Below are 15,037 nucleotides of genomic sequence, written 5' to 3' on the forward strand. Positions count from 1 at the left end.
ATGCTCATCCAGTTCCAACCCCCTCTTATGTGCATGGTTGCCAACCACCAGGCCAGGCTGCCTAGAGCCACATCCAGCCTGGCATTGAATGCCTGCAGGGATGGGGCATCCACAGCCTTTCTTTGTCCCTTGCTGGGCAAAGCTGAGGTCAGGATTTGTTCAGTGTATGTTTGAAAACTCCTAAAGCAATACGGTAAACTATAGGAGCAAGGAGGGTGCCCAGCACTGCAGTGCTTGTGACGATCTTTGCCAAACATCACCTTAGCAGTGCTGACAATGAGTACTCTAATGCACAGCCTTTCTGCTTCTTGTGCTACAGGTGGTTATTTAAAACAATCAATTCACAAAGAACTTTTTTTTTTTTTAAACTTTTCATGCTGTTAAAGCAAATTGGTATGTAATTAGATTTATATACTGAATAATCTCATTTGCATATCCAATTAATTCTTCCTGTTTTAATTTGTTAGGGTTGGATTCACATTAGTAGTAAAAATAACACTTAAATTAGCAAGGATTCAAATTTTACTTTGCTATAATTTGTATGGGATGATGCATTAAAGGTTGGTGCTCTTCCTTTTAGAGGCTATTGGGTGACATGGAAAAAGCAATCAAGAGAAAAGTAACGTGTGTTATAGAAGCAATAAACGTCTATTTGAGCTGACCAAAGCGAATGCAAGTGAATTCAGACTTTTTAAGACACCTCTCAGAGCTTGCAGTGCTCTGTAGCTATTAGCAGGGTGGAATAGTCAGCAAGGAAGGTGTTTGTTTGAAAGTAGAGGAAGCAGTGTGCTCCCAGTGTGTGTGAGGCATGCAGATGGTAATTCTGTTTCCCACTTGCCCTTATGTTTTATAGTTAGATGTCATCCCTATGTCCCCAGCTTTGTCAGGGGAGGGTGAGAGTGCCCAAATTGCATGTGTGTACCCAAAGTGGGGCTTTTGTTAACAGTTTGCTGGAAGTCATTGCCCTTGAAGTTACAAACTGCTACCAAAAAACCCCACTTTTATTCATTTTGTGTAAAAAGCAGGGCCTGGAGTTGGTGCCTTTTATTGTTATGGGGCAGTTAATGAAAGAGGATTTGATTACAAGGAAGGAAGCCATAGCAAGTGGTTGATGCAGGAAACTTAGCAAACTCTGTGGGCTCTCTTCCTTCCCCATGCACATCTCACTGTGCTGCAGCCCCAGAATGCAGAGAAAAGGCACAACCAGTGGCAATCACTCCCTGTGTTCTTGTTTTCTCATGAGAAAACAGCTACAACTTCCTGCTCCATAATAAACTGCAGAATGGAGCCCGTGCCCTGGCAGCCTTGGCTGGGGCTGTGTGCTATGAATAGATGTACAGATAATATATTCCCTCGCTTGTTCTCTCTAATCTCTCTGTCTGTCTACTTTGTAAACTGCACTTGAGCGAGCTGCAAACAGCTTTTAGATTCTAAGGGCAGGAAAAGACAGCACGCATCCCCGTGTGGCAGGGAACTAAGTGAGAATGACCTCTAGCTCTGAGGCACTTATTGAAAACCTATTTTAAATTGAATACGCAAGCCAAGATAATACAGGCTGTTTGATAAGAAACATTAGAGAAATCTATAACATGGGGCTTTTTATTATAGGTTTATTACATCAATCTCTCCAGTGGGTAATGGAACTTGTAAATATACTCTTATGTAGGAGTCTCCTTGCGGGCTTTTTATTCATGCTGAAGTAAGCACAGCAAACTTATTTGCTGTCAGGGTACATTGAATTTAAGATTAGTATTTATTTTGGTTCTGAAGAGGTTTTGCTTTTGTGAATTGGCACTGGAGCGGAGGCCATGGCAGCAGGAGAGGTGTGTGCTGCTCTCCTCGGGACAGACCAACAGGAGGAAAGTGATCTGTATTTGAGGGTAATACTGCATTATTGCGCATGTAAGAGCAATCTCTTTGTACCATAGACATGTTTGTTCTTTAGTAGTAGGGATATGATTTTAATTCTTTCCAAGGGGTAAACAAAGTTGTGTTGCTGCAGCAGTTGGTCAGCACGCCTTTTCTTGGTTGGAAGAGGTGAATGGTGCACTTGTGTTGGGTAGTTAAGAAAAAGTTCTAAGGGCAAAGGAAGCTAAAATTTTGGCAATGCCAACAAGCAAACAAAAATCTTACCAGCTTTCAGTTTGTTCATTGGAGGATAGAGTGATTAATTGGAAGTTAATTTAATACAGTGACAAATCTATTCAATTAGGAGATGTTAATTGCAAGGACCAAAAACCTGCTAAAATGACAGCAAAGTCAGCATTTAGCACATGACTTTAACAGCTTGACTGTTGTGCAGTTAATTCCTGCTCTAAATACAGAGCTGTACTTTCATTCATACAGCAGCATGCAATAGGTGTTGTCGCTGGGCTGCAAATGACTGTGTTTATGTAGAAATTATTATATTCCTTTAATTTTTAATTGCTTAGCTCAAGTGCATCCTTTGAATTGCAGTGCTTCTGCCAAGTCTCGTGGCCTTCAGTCAGGTTGGTTGCCATTGAAGTCCATTCTGTATTTGTAGAGTGGCAGAGATTCACGTCATGCGTTGGCCAGGGGCAGGTTTGCAGCCCTTTGAGGACTTGCAGCAGTCCCTGGTTGCCAGTGAGGTGCCAGCAGTAGCAATTGGTTGGCTCTTTGTAGTGCAGTTCTCAATCCAGTATAATCCTTAATTTTCAAAAGCGAGAAAACCATTATTTTTGTAATAGTAATAAAAGAACTGCAGAAGCAGTGCACATTATTTCGGTTCCCCATGAAGCCTTCCCGTCACTGGAATGAAATGATACGATTTTTGCTGATTTTCCCACATTTAACTTCTGATTTGTAGGTTACGAAAAACAAACAAACCAACCCCCAAACCCAACAACCAAACCAAAGCAGTGCAAACAAGCAAACTCTCCTGGCAGTGGTTGGCTTCCAGTTGCCAGTGCTGCAGATGGTCGCAGCATCCGGATGAGTAATGTGTTCCAGCTTTTCTTTCGTTGTCTTCTTGATGTTTGACATTATTCATGTTAAAATACAGCAAAAGTTAACGTTGATTAGTTTGCACTGGAACTCTATTGTATAGCTGTTACAATGGCTTTGGCCACCTGCTGCTGCAAGGTGAGCAGGCGTTATGTACTGACTGATTCATCGTGCTGGGCCACATCCAGACGGTAAAACATAAAATTTCTTGTTGAATGACAAAATAAATTTGCTCATGATTGTGAAGTAATAGGCCTTGGTCAGATGACTTTCTCTTAAAAAACACTTCATCTCCATTCCATTCAACTGTTGACTTGCTCTCCTTGTTGATATTTAATTTGTTCTTTTATTTCAGTAATCATTTTATTGCAGCATGTTTCTTTGGAGCTTTTTCTAATGTCCCGTGTCTAACATGAAAACAAGAGCCGCCTCGTGGGGCCAACCAGCTCTGTTTCCTCTTGAGGTGCAATTACTGTGTTTGTTTGCCATCTCCCTGGTGACGCAGTGCTAAAAGTACCCTCTCCACCAGGGCTCAGGTTTGCCGTTTGTGCTGCTTCCTCCCATGCAAGCCCTCTGTTGGTGCCTTCCATTGGTGGAAAGGCTGTTGTTGACAGTTTGGTGGCCATGGTGCTACCAATGATGCTGGTTGTTGGCCAATCATTTGTAGGAAATATCATTTCCAATGGGTCAAGGTCAAATTTAAACTACTTGATCTCAGTTCACTCTCTTATGCATAGTGTGTTTGAAGCCTTTGTTTTCTCTGTATGAAGATCTAGAATTGTCAATAAGCAGCCAAAACTGAATGCTTATTTTTGGAGTTCTTTGGCAGCTGTTGCTCTTTGATGTCCTTATATTGCGTTGAGGTCTGTGCTTCAGGGAGCAGTTCCCTCCTGCTGTAAGAAGCACATTAAAAAGGAGATTTCCTTCCAGAGTCTGCCTGAGGGGTGAGGCCTGAGTTTCCTTTTGGCACAGGGGCTATCCTACCATCCTGAAACACTCCAGTAGAGGTGCCTGAAAGCTTAGCCTGGCAGTGTTACACCAGGTAGAGAAAAGATTTTACTTGCAAATGCTGTCAGTCGGAGAGGTTTCTAAAGGTGCTTCATCACAGTGTAAGAAGTCGTAAAGTCAGAGTTTTGACACTGTTTTTTCATCCCTGCTGCATTACTTAAAGTTCATCACATGTTTTAAAAATTAAAAGGACACGTGCTATCTGTGGGCAAATTGCACGAATCGTGCTCCCAGTTGCTCTTTTGATTCCTACAGTTGATCTCCAGGAGCCTGATTTCAGTTGCCCTAAGGTTGGCATTTGGCAGCACTGATGGTTAATGCTGGATTTGTGTGGGACCCTGTGCTCATGTTCAGGCATCTCTGCGAGTGCTGCAGAGCAGCCGTGCCTTTTTGTACCCGCTCTGCTGAGAGCTGCAGAGACACTTAAAAAAGTAATAATAATAAAAGAAAAATGTAAATACTGATTAAAAAAACTTCAAGGGGCAGTTCCTCAAACATGCCCTGAGTCGATGTTTCACTGACTGCGGTGAAGTGATGGAGATTTATGCCAGCTGAGGTGTCAGGCTGGTGTCCCAGCAGCAGACTTCAAACGCCTTAAATCCATTTACAGAACGTAACCACCTGGGGATTAAAACCCTGGATCCTGTTTAGGGGATTAAACACTTTATTGCTTTGGCAGCAGTGGGAAATTCAATGAGGTTTCTGCATGCATGGCTCAGCACCATGATGCTGGACAGTGGGCCATCTCAGGGGGGCAGGCAATTTGTACAAGTCCCAGAGAGGCATCCCTTGCTCTTCCAAATAGTCATGGTTTGTACTTGGAAATCCAGAGCCAGTGCAAGTTTCTCCTGCCATGGGCTACAGTGTTAGTTATATGCTGTGAAGTTACACGCACTTTTATAATCTCTTTTGACCAGTCTTGCAGCCCAGTTGGCTTGATGGGCTCCTTATAGAAATGAGAGACTGGAGCTGTGCTGGTGAAGCAGCCTGCCAAAGCTGGGGTTACAGAGCCAGAGGCTGTGTGCATTGCAGCGTGGGGTCATTGATGTGAGTCATGGCAATATGCAGCTCTGCACCCAGGGTTACAGCCAGCATGGTTTAAGCACCTCACACAGCAGCTCCATGCTGCTGCATGCCTTCTTGTTGCTACTGGAGGAGCTGAACGTGGAGCCAAAGCCATCTACAATGCATCTGTGTGCGCATGTTGCTTCCTTGCCATCATTGCAAAACGTGTACGTGTGACCCAGAACAAACAGATTTACAGTGGCCTGCTGACAAACCAGGCACCGTGCAATGTTTTCTGACCAGTGACACAGTGAGTAGTTGTTTCACATGCCTGCCAGCACCATTACCCACCAGCACTGCTCACAGGGCACTGGCAGCTTGAACTGCTTATTCATGAATATTTGAGAACAACTTCTGCTGCCTAAACTGCTCCATAAATAGCTGGGTAAGAGCCAGCAAAGGTGAGGTTTCCTTTGGACTGAGTCTGGTGAACTGTCACCTGCATAGAGAACACTTAGGCTTGAGGTGATGTACAGAGCTCCTTTCAGCTGCGATGTTTCTGCTGAGTTGGGCTCTGCAATCACTGTGGAGCTGGTGCGTGTTGCTGGAGTTCTCTTTGTTTTTCGAGCAATAGATGATGCGGAGATGATAGGTTATTGCTGCAGGGAGTTCTCTCTCCTTAGACTTCAGGGCTTTTCAATGTGAGTATTCCATAGCATCTTAATGCCCACTGTTGGGGCGGGGAGGATCTGTTAGCCTGTGTTCTACCCACTTTTCTTATTATATGAAAGAGTAAAATCTATTGAAGATCAAGAAGGTGCTGCAGATAGGAAATACGTGACTTTTTAATTGAAATATACACACAAACATAGTACTTCAGCTTTTTTTTTTATTAATATCCACTTTATAGTACCCATCATAGTCAACTGAAAATCTTATAATAATGATATGAGCTCTGCTTGGAAGGAGGCAATTATATCAATATCTCCAATTTTATTAATAAATCAATAGCTAATTAGAACAGGCCTTTGAAACATTTATAATGCCTTGTTCACAAATAGCTCTACAGGTGAACACCCAGCACTGGAGGAATCTGCTGCCCTTGGGAGGGTGATGGATTGCAGTTGGAGCAGCTTTGTACTCACGATGGCATCTGTGCCAAGGCTTGGCCAGACAGTGGGGGGACAGACATTGCACACGGTCTGATAGTGATAGGACCAAGGGGAATGGTTCTAAACTAGAAGGGGAGAGACTTAGTTTAGATATTAGCGTGGTTATTGCAATGTTGTTATGTGAACGTGAAGAGCATAACTGAGGAAAAGGTTTCTAGTGGCTGAAGAACCAAGTGCTGGGATTTGGCTGGATTGGCAGTGAGATGCTACCATCGTGATGGTTGTACTCCTGGTCGCAGCTCAGATCTGTGAGAACTGTGAGTTCCTGCAAGGATCAGTGCTGCTGTGTAGATTCCATAGTTAAATCGATAGGGGTGAACTGTTTATGGTAGTTTTCTAAGTCGTGCCATTTTGGTTTATTCATTTCCAATGGCTCTGTTTGACATACACACACACACACACTCGTGTTGCACAGCAGTTGTTCAGAACCTTTGGGAAAGTTCATTACTCGTTTCTTAAAATCAGTATGTGTGTCTTTGTTACCTTAATAAGAAAAGCACGCCTTTTTTTTATTACTGCCCAATAGTAGCAACAGCCGTGTGGTGTTAGCAGTAACACCAGTATTTTAATTTCCTGTTTAATCCCTTGTTTCTGTGGTTAGATATAGAACTGTACTGTCTGATTTCATCAGGGCTGGAGCTTAACTCGCCAAACATTACAACAAGATTGTTTGTTGCTTATACATTTAAAAGCACCTCTCAGAAGCATCCCTTTGGTGATTCCTCCTATTTCAGTGCTAGAGCACGCAGCAGGTTCTGTGTTATCTTTGTAACCGATCCTATGGCCGAGATGCCCCGGTGCTGTTGTTCTAATTACTCAGAGCACCATCCCGGGCTGATATCACCTCAGCAGAGCAGGGTGAGTTTATCTGTTTATTCTCCTGATGTCAGCTGCGATGACTCAGGGAACACTGCTTGGAGAAGGAATTTGTGATTTTTCTGCAGCAGTGGAGATAAATTCCTTTTATCATATACAGAAGAGAACATCTGTGATTACAATCGTGCTGTTGACTTACGAAGATAACACCAATTACATTGCATTAAATGAGGTTTTTGTTGTAGGACAAGGCACTCATTATGCTGCACCAGGGTGTCTAGACCCGGTAGGCGAGGCACGAGGCAAACGCGCTGCTTTGGCGTGTATGGAGCAGGTAGCAAGTTAGCACTTTGCAAATAAAATGTTCTAGGCATTTGGTATAATTAATCATCTGGCATTTAAATAGGGGAAATCATTGCTGCTGCAGTGCAGCCTGGGAGGGTTTTGAGACCAATTCCTGGCTCTGCAGGGCTGGGTGGAAGCAGCTGCCGGGGTTGGCCCTGACCTCCCGTGATTGATGGACCCCACGCTCTGTGCTGGGGCGGATGCGTTTAACCCTGCTGTGATTCACAGTGCCCCAGGTATTCGGGTCACCCGTAAATGGAGTCGTTGGCTCTGAGCTGTCCCCATTTCAAATGCCGGAGCTCTCCCACGCCTGCTTTTATGAGAGCAGAGACTTATTTCTAACTGTCGTCTGAGCTTTGGGGATCCTCTGGATTGTTACGGTTTCGTTACATCTCAGAGGAATACCTGACACTGCTGTTGAACTCAGCCATCAGGCTCCTGCCTGTCACACGTCACCTGTCGAGCACAGCATTCTGCATTGGCTGTACCCGGTGCAGCAGTGAGCTGGGACATAGACACCACTCAGCATCCATAGCAGACCCAATTCCCCCACTGCCAGCAGGGAGAGGATTTTTATCACTTATACTGGATGTACTTCATGAATTCTCTCTTCAGTTATTATCTTTCCCTACAGTGCAGAATATTCATTTGAGCCTTCTCTCAAATTAGCCATAACTTTCAATGAAAGCTGAAGCAATTCTGTGTAGTTAACAAGATCCATCACCGGGCCTAATGTTCAGGGAGTAAAAATGGAGTCACCCGTTGCTCTGAATTAACCTCGGCTGATGTTCTTCATGTTTCAGTTCCTCAAAAGTGCAGAAGGAAAGCAGGCTCTGAGCGTTGGGCTGGATGTGCTGCTTCTCAGGTTTGGGCTGCTGCAGGGTTACAGAAAGATCTGCTTCATTTGGAATGTATTTGAATGGATCTGGTGTTTTTCAATACATTCTGTGATTCACTAGAAATATATATATCAGTAGAAGTTAGGACAGCAGAATGTTCTTCTAAATTATATGTCACATTCTGTCCAACAGCATATGGGGATGCACCTCATACTGGGTTTAAAAATGATATTTATATTATGAAATCTACTGAAATTTCCTTTACTCCTCATCTTACTGAAAGACATACAGTTCTCTCGAGGGAGGCAGGAGCAGAGTGGCAGTACATTTGTTTCATCTGACAGGGGCAAAAAGAAAGATTTTTGGTAGCCAGTCTTGTTTGCAGCTTCTCTACAGCTCGAGGCAGCTCGGTGCTCCTTCTGGGTTAGCTCATTTTGGGCTTGAGCAAAGGAAATGTCACTCATTAAAACAAATTCTGTCACTAAGATTGTGGCTCAAGGGCTAGCTTGCCCAAGCAGGTTCCTTACTGTGCTTTCCCAGGACAGTAACAAACCTGCAAGGAGCAGCACAGGTTGTACAGTAGCTGCTGAAATTCATAAGGCACAAAGTGAGCTGTAATAACTGAAGAGAGCAAGGGAGGCTTTCATGTGTGTGTGTGTGTGTGTGTGTGTGCAGCATCATCGTTCAGGTCAATCAGATGCCTCAAGGAGAGCCTAATGAGCACAGAAAAAAAGTAAACAGAAAACCAGCTTAGGGAAGTGACTTCTTGTGTCATCCGTGGGCTCGTGGATCAAGTGATGCTCATTGTTGATAAACTGAGAATGAGATCTTGGGGCTTTATGGCTGCACGTCCCTGAATGCCTCATGGCAATAGGAATGAAGTTACCAGTTCTGTAAAAACTGTGTGAAATTCACATTGAGAAGCTGTCTTAATAGCAGGACTTTGCTCATGCATAACTGTATTAAAGCAGTGCATTTCCCTGCACAGATGCTGGACACAGGAGATACCTTTCTATCCAGCAACACTATAACTTACACTGCTTATGGTACTTCCAGTTTTCTACTTACATAATTCTATTTATTAATGAATATTTGGTGGTTTTGAGCCAAATCCTCGTGTCCATAAGGTGCCAGGCCTGGCTGTAGTCGCACACTGTGGCAGTGTCTGCGCTGGCAGTGATTTCAGTTGTGCATTAGGCAACAGTGAGGGGAGGCTGCAGACGAGGTTAAATTTGGATGTGTTTATCTGGGTTATATGCCAGCAAAAGTAAGAGAAGAAAGAGGGGAGACAGAATAATTTTATCCGTGTGGTGTTGCAAGGTTTTCCTCCCCTTATGTCTCACATCATTATGCTGATGTCTGCTCTTAGTGATCCCCAGCCTGGCGTGGTTTGCTTGGTTCACAATGGTCACTGCACCAGGTTTGTTCTGGCCAGCTGTGGGGAGAGCAGGTATATTCTTGCCATGTGAAAGCTGCTGGAGCAGTAGGAAGTGTTTTTCTGTGTGAGTGGTGAGGTGCTGGAATGGGCTGCTCGGAGAGGTTGTTGTGGATGCCTCGTCCCTGGAGGTGTTCAAGGCCAGGTTGGATGGGTCCTGGGCAGCCTGGTCTGTTATCAGATGTGGAGTTTGATGGCCCTGCCTGCAGCCAAGGAGGTTGGAGCTTGATGATCCTTCAGGTCCCTTCTAATCCAAGCCATTATGTGACTCTATGAAAGCCGGTGTTAAATAGCGTCAGTATTAAACAAAGTCGTTTTCAGAGAGTGGTTTTGTTTGGTGATCTTTTGTGAGCTGCTGTTTTGCTGTGCCCTAAGACCAGCGCCACCCGTGACATTGGGCTCTGCTCCTGAGTCAGGAGGGACAAACTGAGCACCAAGAGGTTGGACCCTTTCATTTGTGGTGCGCGTTTCCCAACTTGACCTTCTGCTTTTTGATGCCAGGTATATATTCCCCTGATCAGAGGATCAGAACCTGTAGCAAGATGTGATGCAATCTATATTGACGCATTCTAATTGAAGTAACACTAAATGACAGCATGGTGTGACTTGCGTGCTCTGCTGGGGACACAGGTGACACAGGCACTGCAGCACATCCCTGAGCTACCTGGGGTGGTTTATCTCATGCCTGCCCCAGCAAGATGGAGCTCCTTCAAGCAAGATCCCCAGCGTCAGGCCAGCTTTTGTATTTTACCATTAGAAAATGAAAATGTATTTTAATTCTTCTGTTTTCAAACCCATTAATATAGCCCTCGGAGCTATAATCTTTATGGGCCAGATTGTAATATTCTCTCTTGCAGCAAATGAATCAGTGCAGCTGGTTAAGGAGCAGAACAGCCCTGGGTCTCGGAAACCAGTCAGGATTTCATCATCCAGCCCTCTATGCTTTATGGCTATTATTATCTTTTTCTGCCAGCAACAGTAAGAGTTGCGCACAGGTGTAATTTAAAGTGAGAGATGATGTGGAATGTGTTTTGAATAATAGATAAGTCGCAGTCAGAGATCGTTAACATATAATTAAAAATAAAGATAAATACAAGTGGTATGGCTCTGTGCTTCATGTTGACTCTTTTCTGGCAGTACCTGAGGAGGAGATTTGGGGCAGGTTGCTCCAGCATCATCTTCCTGGCAGGAGCTCTCTGAAATCATCCAGTGGAAAAGATGGAATAAAGGGCCATCGTTCCACCTGCTAACAAACTCAGCTGGCTTCCCTGCCCCAAGTGCATGCAGGCTGTCCCTTGCTATCATCACCCCTCAAGGAAGAGGATGCATCTCCTTCTGTTCATTGCCCTTCTTATTTTTTGTACATCCTACCATTGTTATTTTATATTCTGTATATTCTTCCTCCTCTGGCTTCCTGCACCCACCAGTTCCTTGCTAGTCCATCCAGGTATGCTCGTGGCACCAGAGCAGCCCATAGCCATGGGTTGGACTGCCTTGGGTTGGACATGGCAGAGTGGGAGCCTTTGAGCTCCCTGCACTGTGGATCCATGTCAATCATCAGTTTTACTTGTGAAATACATTCTGGTGCTTTCAGGTGGTCTTCAGGGTATACGTGGGAGAAATAAGCAGCATTTTGATTGTGGATCACTGGACTTTTGCTCATCTCCATCCTAGGAAATAAGGTCAAATGTACGTATGTACTGCAGGCCCTTTATCAATACCCTTTTAGGTCAGGGAAAGTTTTTGACACAGAGATCTTACACAAAAATGGGTTTTGTTGTGACCTAGTGTCAGAAGTACCAACTACCTGGGCTTCTTCTCACAGATTGGATTCTACCATTTCTGTTTTAATTTTGCTCTCAGAAGAGATGCCCAATACAGCAAGAGAGGAAAAATCCATTTAGGTATCTTGAAGCCTTTCCATACTTTTAGTGTTTGGTTGCTGCACCACAAACCTGGTGTGTTTGCTGCTGCTGGGTACAGACCTGGCTGCTACTGCTGTGTGTTTTCTGGTTGTTAGAAGATTGCAAGGTGTGATCAAAGTAGTAGTGTTGTGTAATGTGTGCTCTATGGTTGTATTTCATCATGTGTTTAATTTACGGACAAACAATTTCAGTTTTTCAAAGTGAAATTAGACATCCTGAGCTGTGTTATGGCCATAGGCTCAGGCCTGTTCTCATTCATTGAACTTCAAGTTCAGTTTCAGTCTGCCCTGTTTAGTGCTCAATTGTGTTCCTGAAGGTTGAGTCCATGCAATGTTCCATGGCTCTTGAAAAAAATACTTCTTTCTAAAAGCAAATGTAGTTACTGTTTCTCTTTGGAGTATATGGTACCTGAACCTTCCAAGGTACTACTTCAGCATCTGATGTATGGAGATTGCTGTGAGTCTCACATTTTCCTTCTATTTCATGCAGACGACAACATGCTGCACGGGCCGGTATTCCTGCAGGAGCCCAGCAGTGTGATCTTCCCTTTGGATTCAGAGGAAAAGAAAGTGAAGCTAAACTGCGAAGTGAAAGGAAATCCCCAGCCTACCATTGGGTTTGTGGCATCCTTCCCTGTTCCCTTGCACAGTCCCTACAGCGGTGTCCCCAGCAGCCCTCCCCACCTCTCACCCTGTCTGAGCACAACAGCACCCGGGGGGGCTCTCTCAGTGCTGACATGAAGGAAAAACCCACCCCAGGGTTCACTCTGTATTGCAACATGATTATAGAAGTTGAACAAGACCTTAAAAGGGTTACAGTGGGATCGTAAATCATCTTGGCTCCCTGATTAACCATCCTTGCCCACAAACATGGACAAAGCTCTTAATGGTTCTCAGTTTTATTAACTGCTTTGAGTTAATATCTGAAAAAGATGCTCTACTGCTGTGGTGATGCTGCTGCTCTTGTTCCACATGCTGCTCCGGCTGATGTAAATCATTTAGGATGACTTCTCCATTTTTTCCCTTTGCTACCATCCTTATCTTGTTTAATCAAAGCAAAAAGGGCACTTTAAAACCTGTTGGAGTGATGAGACCTCAGCCCTCACGCTGCCTTCTGCCACAAGTGACCGCTTAAGGCAGCAGGCGGTGCTGATTTGCTCATGCAAACATACTCTGTGTTACTGTGCGTGCATTCAGATGGAAGCTGCTTGGGGAGCTGTGCACGGAGGGGTGACAGTAGCTGTAATTGGGGCAACGTGCTGCTGGAAATCCTCAGTGCCCCAGTTAGTGTGAACATCCTTGAGTGGGTATTTCTTCAATTGAAAAACAAACAGCCAGCTGAGGCAGGAGAGGGAGAGAGGCCTCCATGGGTTGGAACAGTTTAAAGATTCTGTTTCTGGGACTTCCTCTTGCAAAATGATTAATTCCAAAGAGCAGCAGCACCAGCAACAACTGCAGAAACATTAATCATGTCAGGGACTGAAATACATGTCAAGGATATTGCTCCTCCAGTTAGATACAAGACTATTTCACCACTGCACAAAGCTTGTATTTTCATGCTTTATCTTTTTTTTCTAAAGTAGTCAGTCAGTGCTGTTTTAAATCACGATTTCCTACATGTTGTATTTTCAAATATCTATTAAGGTGAGTGGGATTTAACTTTTGCCATTTTGTGCTATAGGTGGAAGTTAAATGGAACCAATATTGACATCGGTATGGATTACCGCTACAGCACGGTGGAAGGCAACCTGTTGATCAATAATCCCAATAAAACTCAAGATACTGGAACATACCAGTGTGTAGCAACAAACCCATTCGGAAGGATCATTAGCAGAGAAGCAAAGCTTCAGTTTGCTTGTAAGTAAATGGCACCACAGCCTCAGTTCCCACAGCATCCTAGGATGAGAGCAATGCTTTCCTGTTTCTCACTATCTGAGCTGTGCACAGAGCAGAAAAAGCTGGATTTAAAGAGTAGACTTGAATGAGGAATAGTTGTCTCATTTCATATTTACTTAGCTGTAGTATGCAGTATGCGGTGTCTTTACCTCTTGAGAAAGAGACCACTTGGCAAAGTAGCTGGCAAATGGGATCTCGCCATTGATTTTTCACTCTGTGGAGAACTGATGCTTCCTAGTGTTCTGAAGGGCTCTGCTCTCAAGAAGCAACAAGCTTACTGTGATGGGTTTTGTAACCTAAGTTTCCATTTTTAGGCACAAATTCTTGCAGGTGTGGACAGTATTTGTACCTGTGTGTGTAAAGGGGAAATCGGAGGCTGCATCCTACTTTGGGTTAAAATAAGCATTACAGCTCAGCTTAACAAAATGGGGTTCCAGCTCTGTGGACACTGGGCAAGGGCTTCAAAGTCTGGGCTGTAGAGCCAGGGGAAAGCAGCCTGATGCTGGCATTGCAGTGCAGTACATTGCTTTCCTTGCATGTTTAAATACACTAATTAACCAGCAGCTTGCAAACACTGAGGATTCTGTTTGAAAAATAAGAAATCATCAACCTTTAACATTTTATTTTGCTTCAGATATGGAACATTTGTTAAGTTCTGATTGATTTATCTCTCGTGATGAATGATGCATCTGGCGACAGTCTTTCAAGTTCTGAAGTTGACCAAATCCAAGTTAGGTTTGACTGATTTTTAATTAAGATTGAATTAAAAACAAAGCTGTTCTTTTCCTGTTAAAATAACGATGGGGATCCTGAATAATGATTTTTTTATTTTTGATTCTTGAATTTTCTTTTAGATTAATAAAACTGTGTAATCAGATTAGAAACATTTGGATTAAATAAAAAAGCATTAGCACTTATCAGACTGGGCTCTGCGCTTTCCCAAACGCTAAATCATTTTGAGGTGTATAATCAAAGGGACTGCAGCCAGAATCAGCCAAATAATGAAATACACAGAGCTTATTCCAAAAGCTCTGCCTCTAAGAAGGAATAAAACTGGTCATGTTTATTAGCAGAGCTTTTTTTTCAGCCTTTAAGTACAAGATATCTGGATGCAGTAGCACTGCTTAACAGAGCTGCTCGTCCTTCTGTGTTTTAATTTAAACCCTCCTGCCTGACTTGCATGCTGTGTGATTTTGGTGTCATCTCTGTTTCGTTCCCAAGGAAAATCACTGCAGGCACTGCTGAGACCGTGGTCTGGGATTCTGAGCTATTTTTGCCCTTGTGGGTTAAACTCTCAGTCCCGGGGCATAGTTAATATATGTTTGTTCTTTCTGTGAGGGCTGTATCATACTCTTCCAGTATCTTCACTGAGGATTAAGCTGCAGTGCAGCCATTCAGCCTCCTGTGCAGGTCAGGGGGGTCAGCAATCTAATCTCTGAAATATGTATTTAGGTTCCAAACTTATTACGATGGAAGTGCTAATATTTTCTTCTAGTACTCGCCTTGTGATGTATCATTTACATTTTTTCCTCCCCGGTACTGGTTGTCTGTGAAATAGAAAGTTTTTTTCAGAGAGGGAGGCATCAGCTGTGCCACGGCAGCAGAATATGGATAATGATACACTAAACCCTGT

At 43.7% G+C, this 15,037-nt stretch overlaps 1 protein-coding gene across 9 annotated transcripts in view; it reads left to right on the plus strand.

The window, feature by feature from the left end:
* Nucleotides 1-15,037, plus strand: part of CNTN4 (contactin 4) — a 239,861-nt gene that overhangs the window by 134,713 nt on the left and 90,111 nt on the right. For all 9 annotated transcript variants that reach the window (XM_032447184.1, XM_032447186.1, XM_015875246.2 and 6 more), the window contains 2 exons: nt 11,999-12,125; nt 13,190-13,365. In XM_032447184.1, coding sequence (XP_032303075.1) covers nt 11,999-12,125; nt 13,190-13,365 — 303 coding nt within the window. The remainder of the gene's footprint in view (nt 1-11,998; nt 12,126-13,189; nt 13,366-15,037) is intronic.

Source organism: Coturnix japonica, chromosome 12, assembly GCF_001577835.2.
Source record: "Coturnix japonica isolate 7356 chromosome 12, Coturnix japonica 2.1, whole genome shotgun sequence".
NCBI classification, from domain to species: Eukaryota; Metazoa; Chordata; class Aves; order Galliformes; family Phasianidae; genus Coturnix; species Coturnix japonica.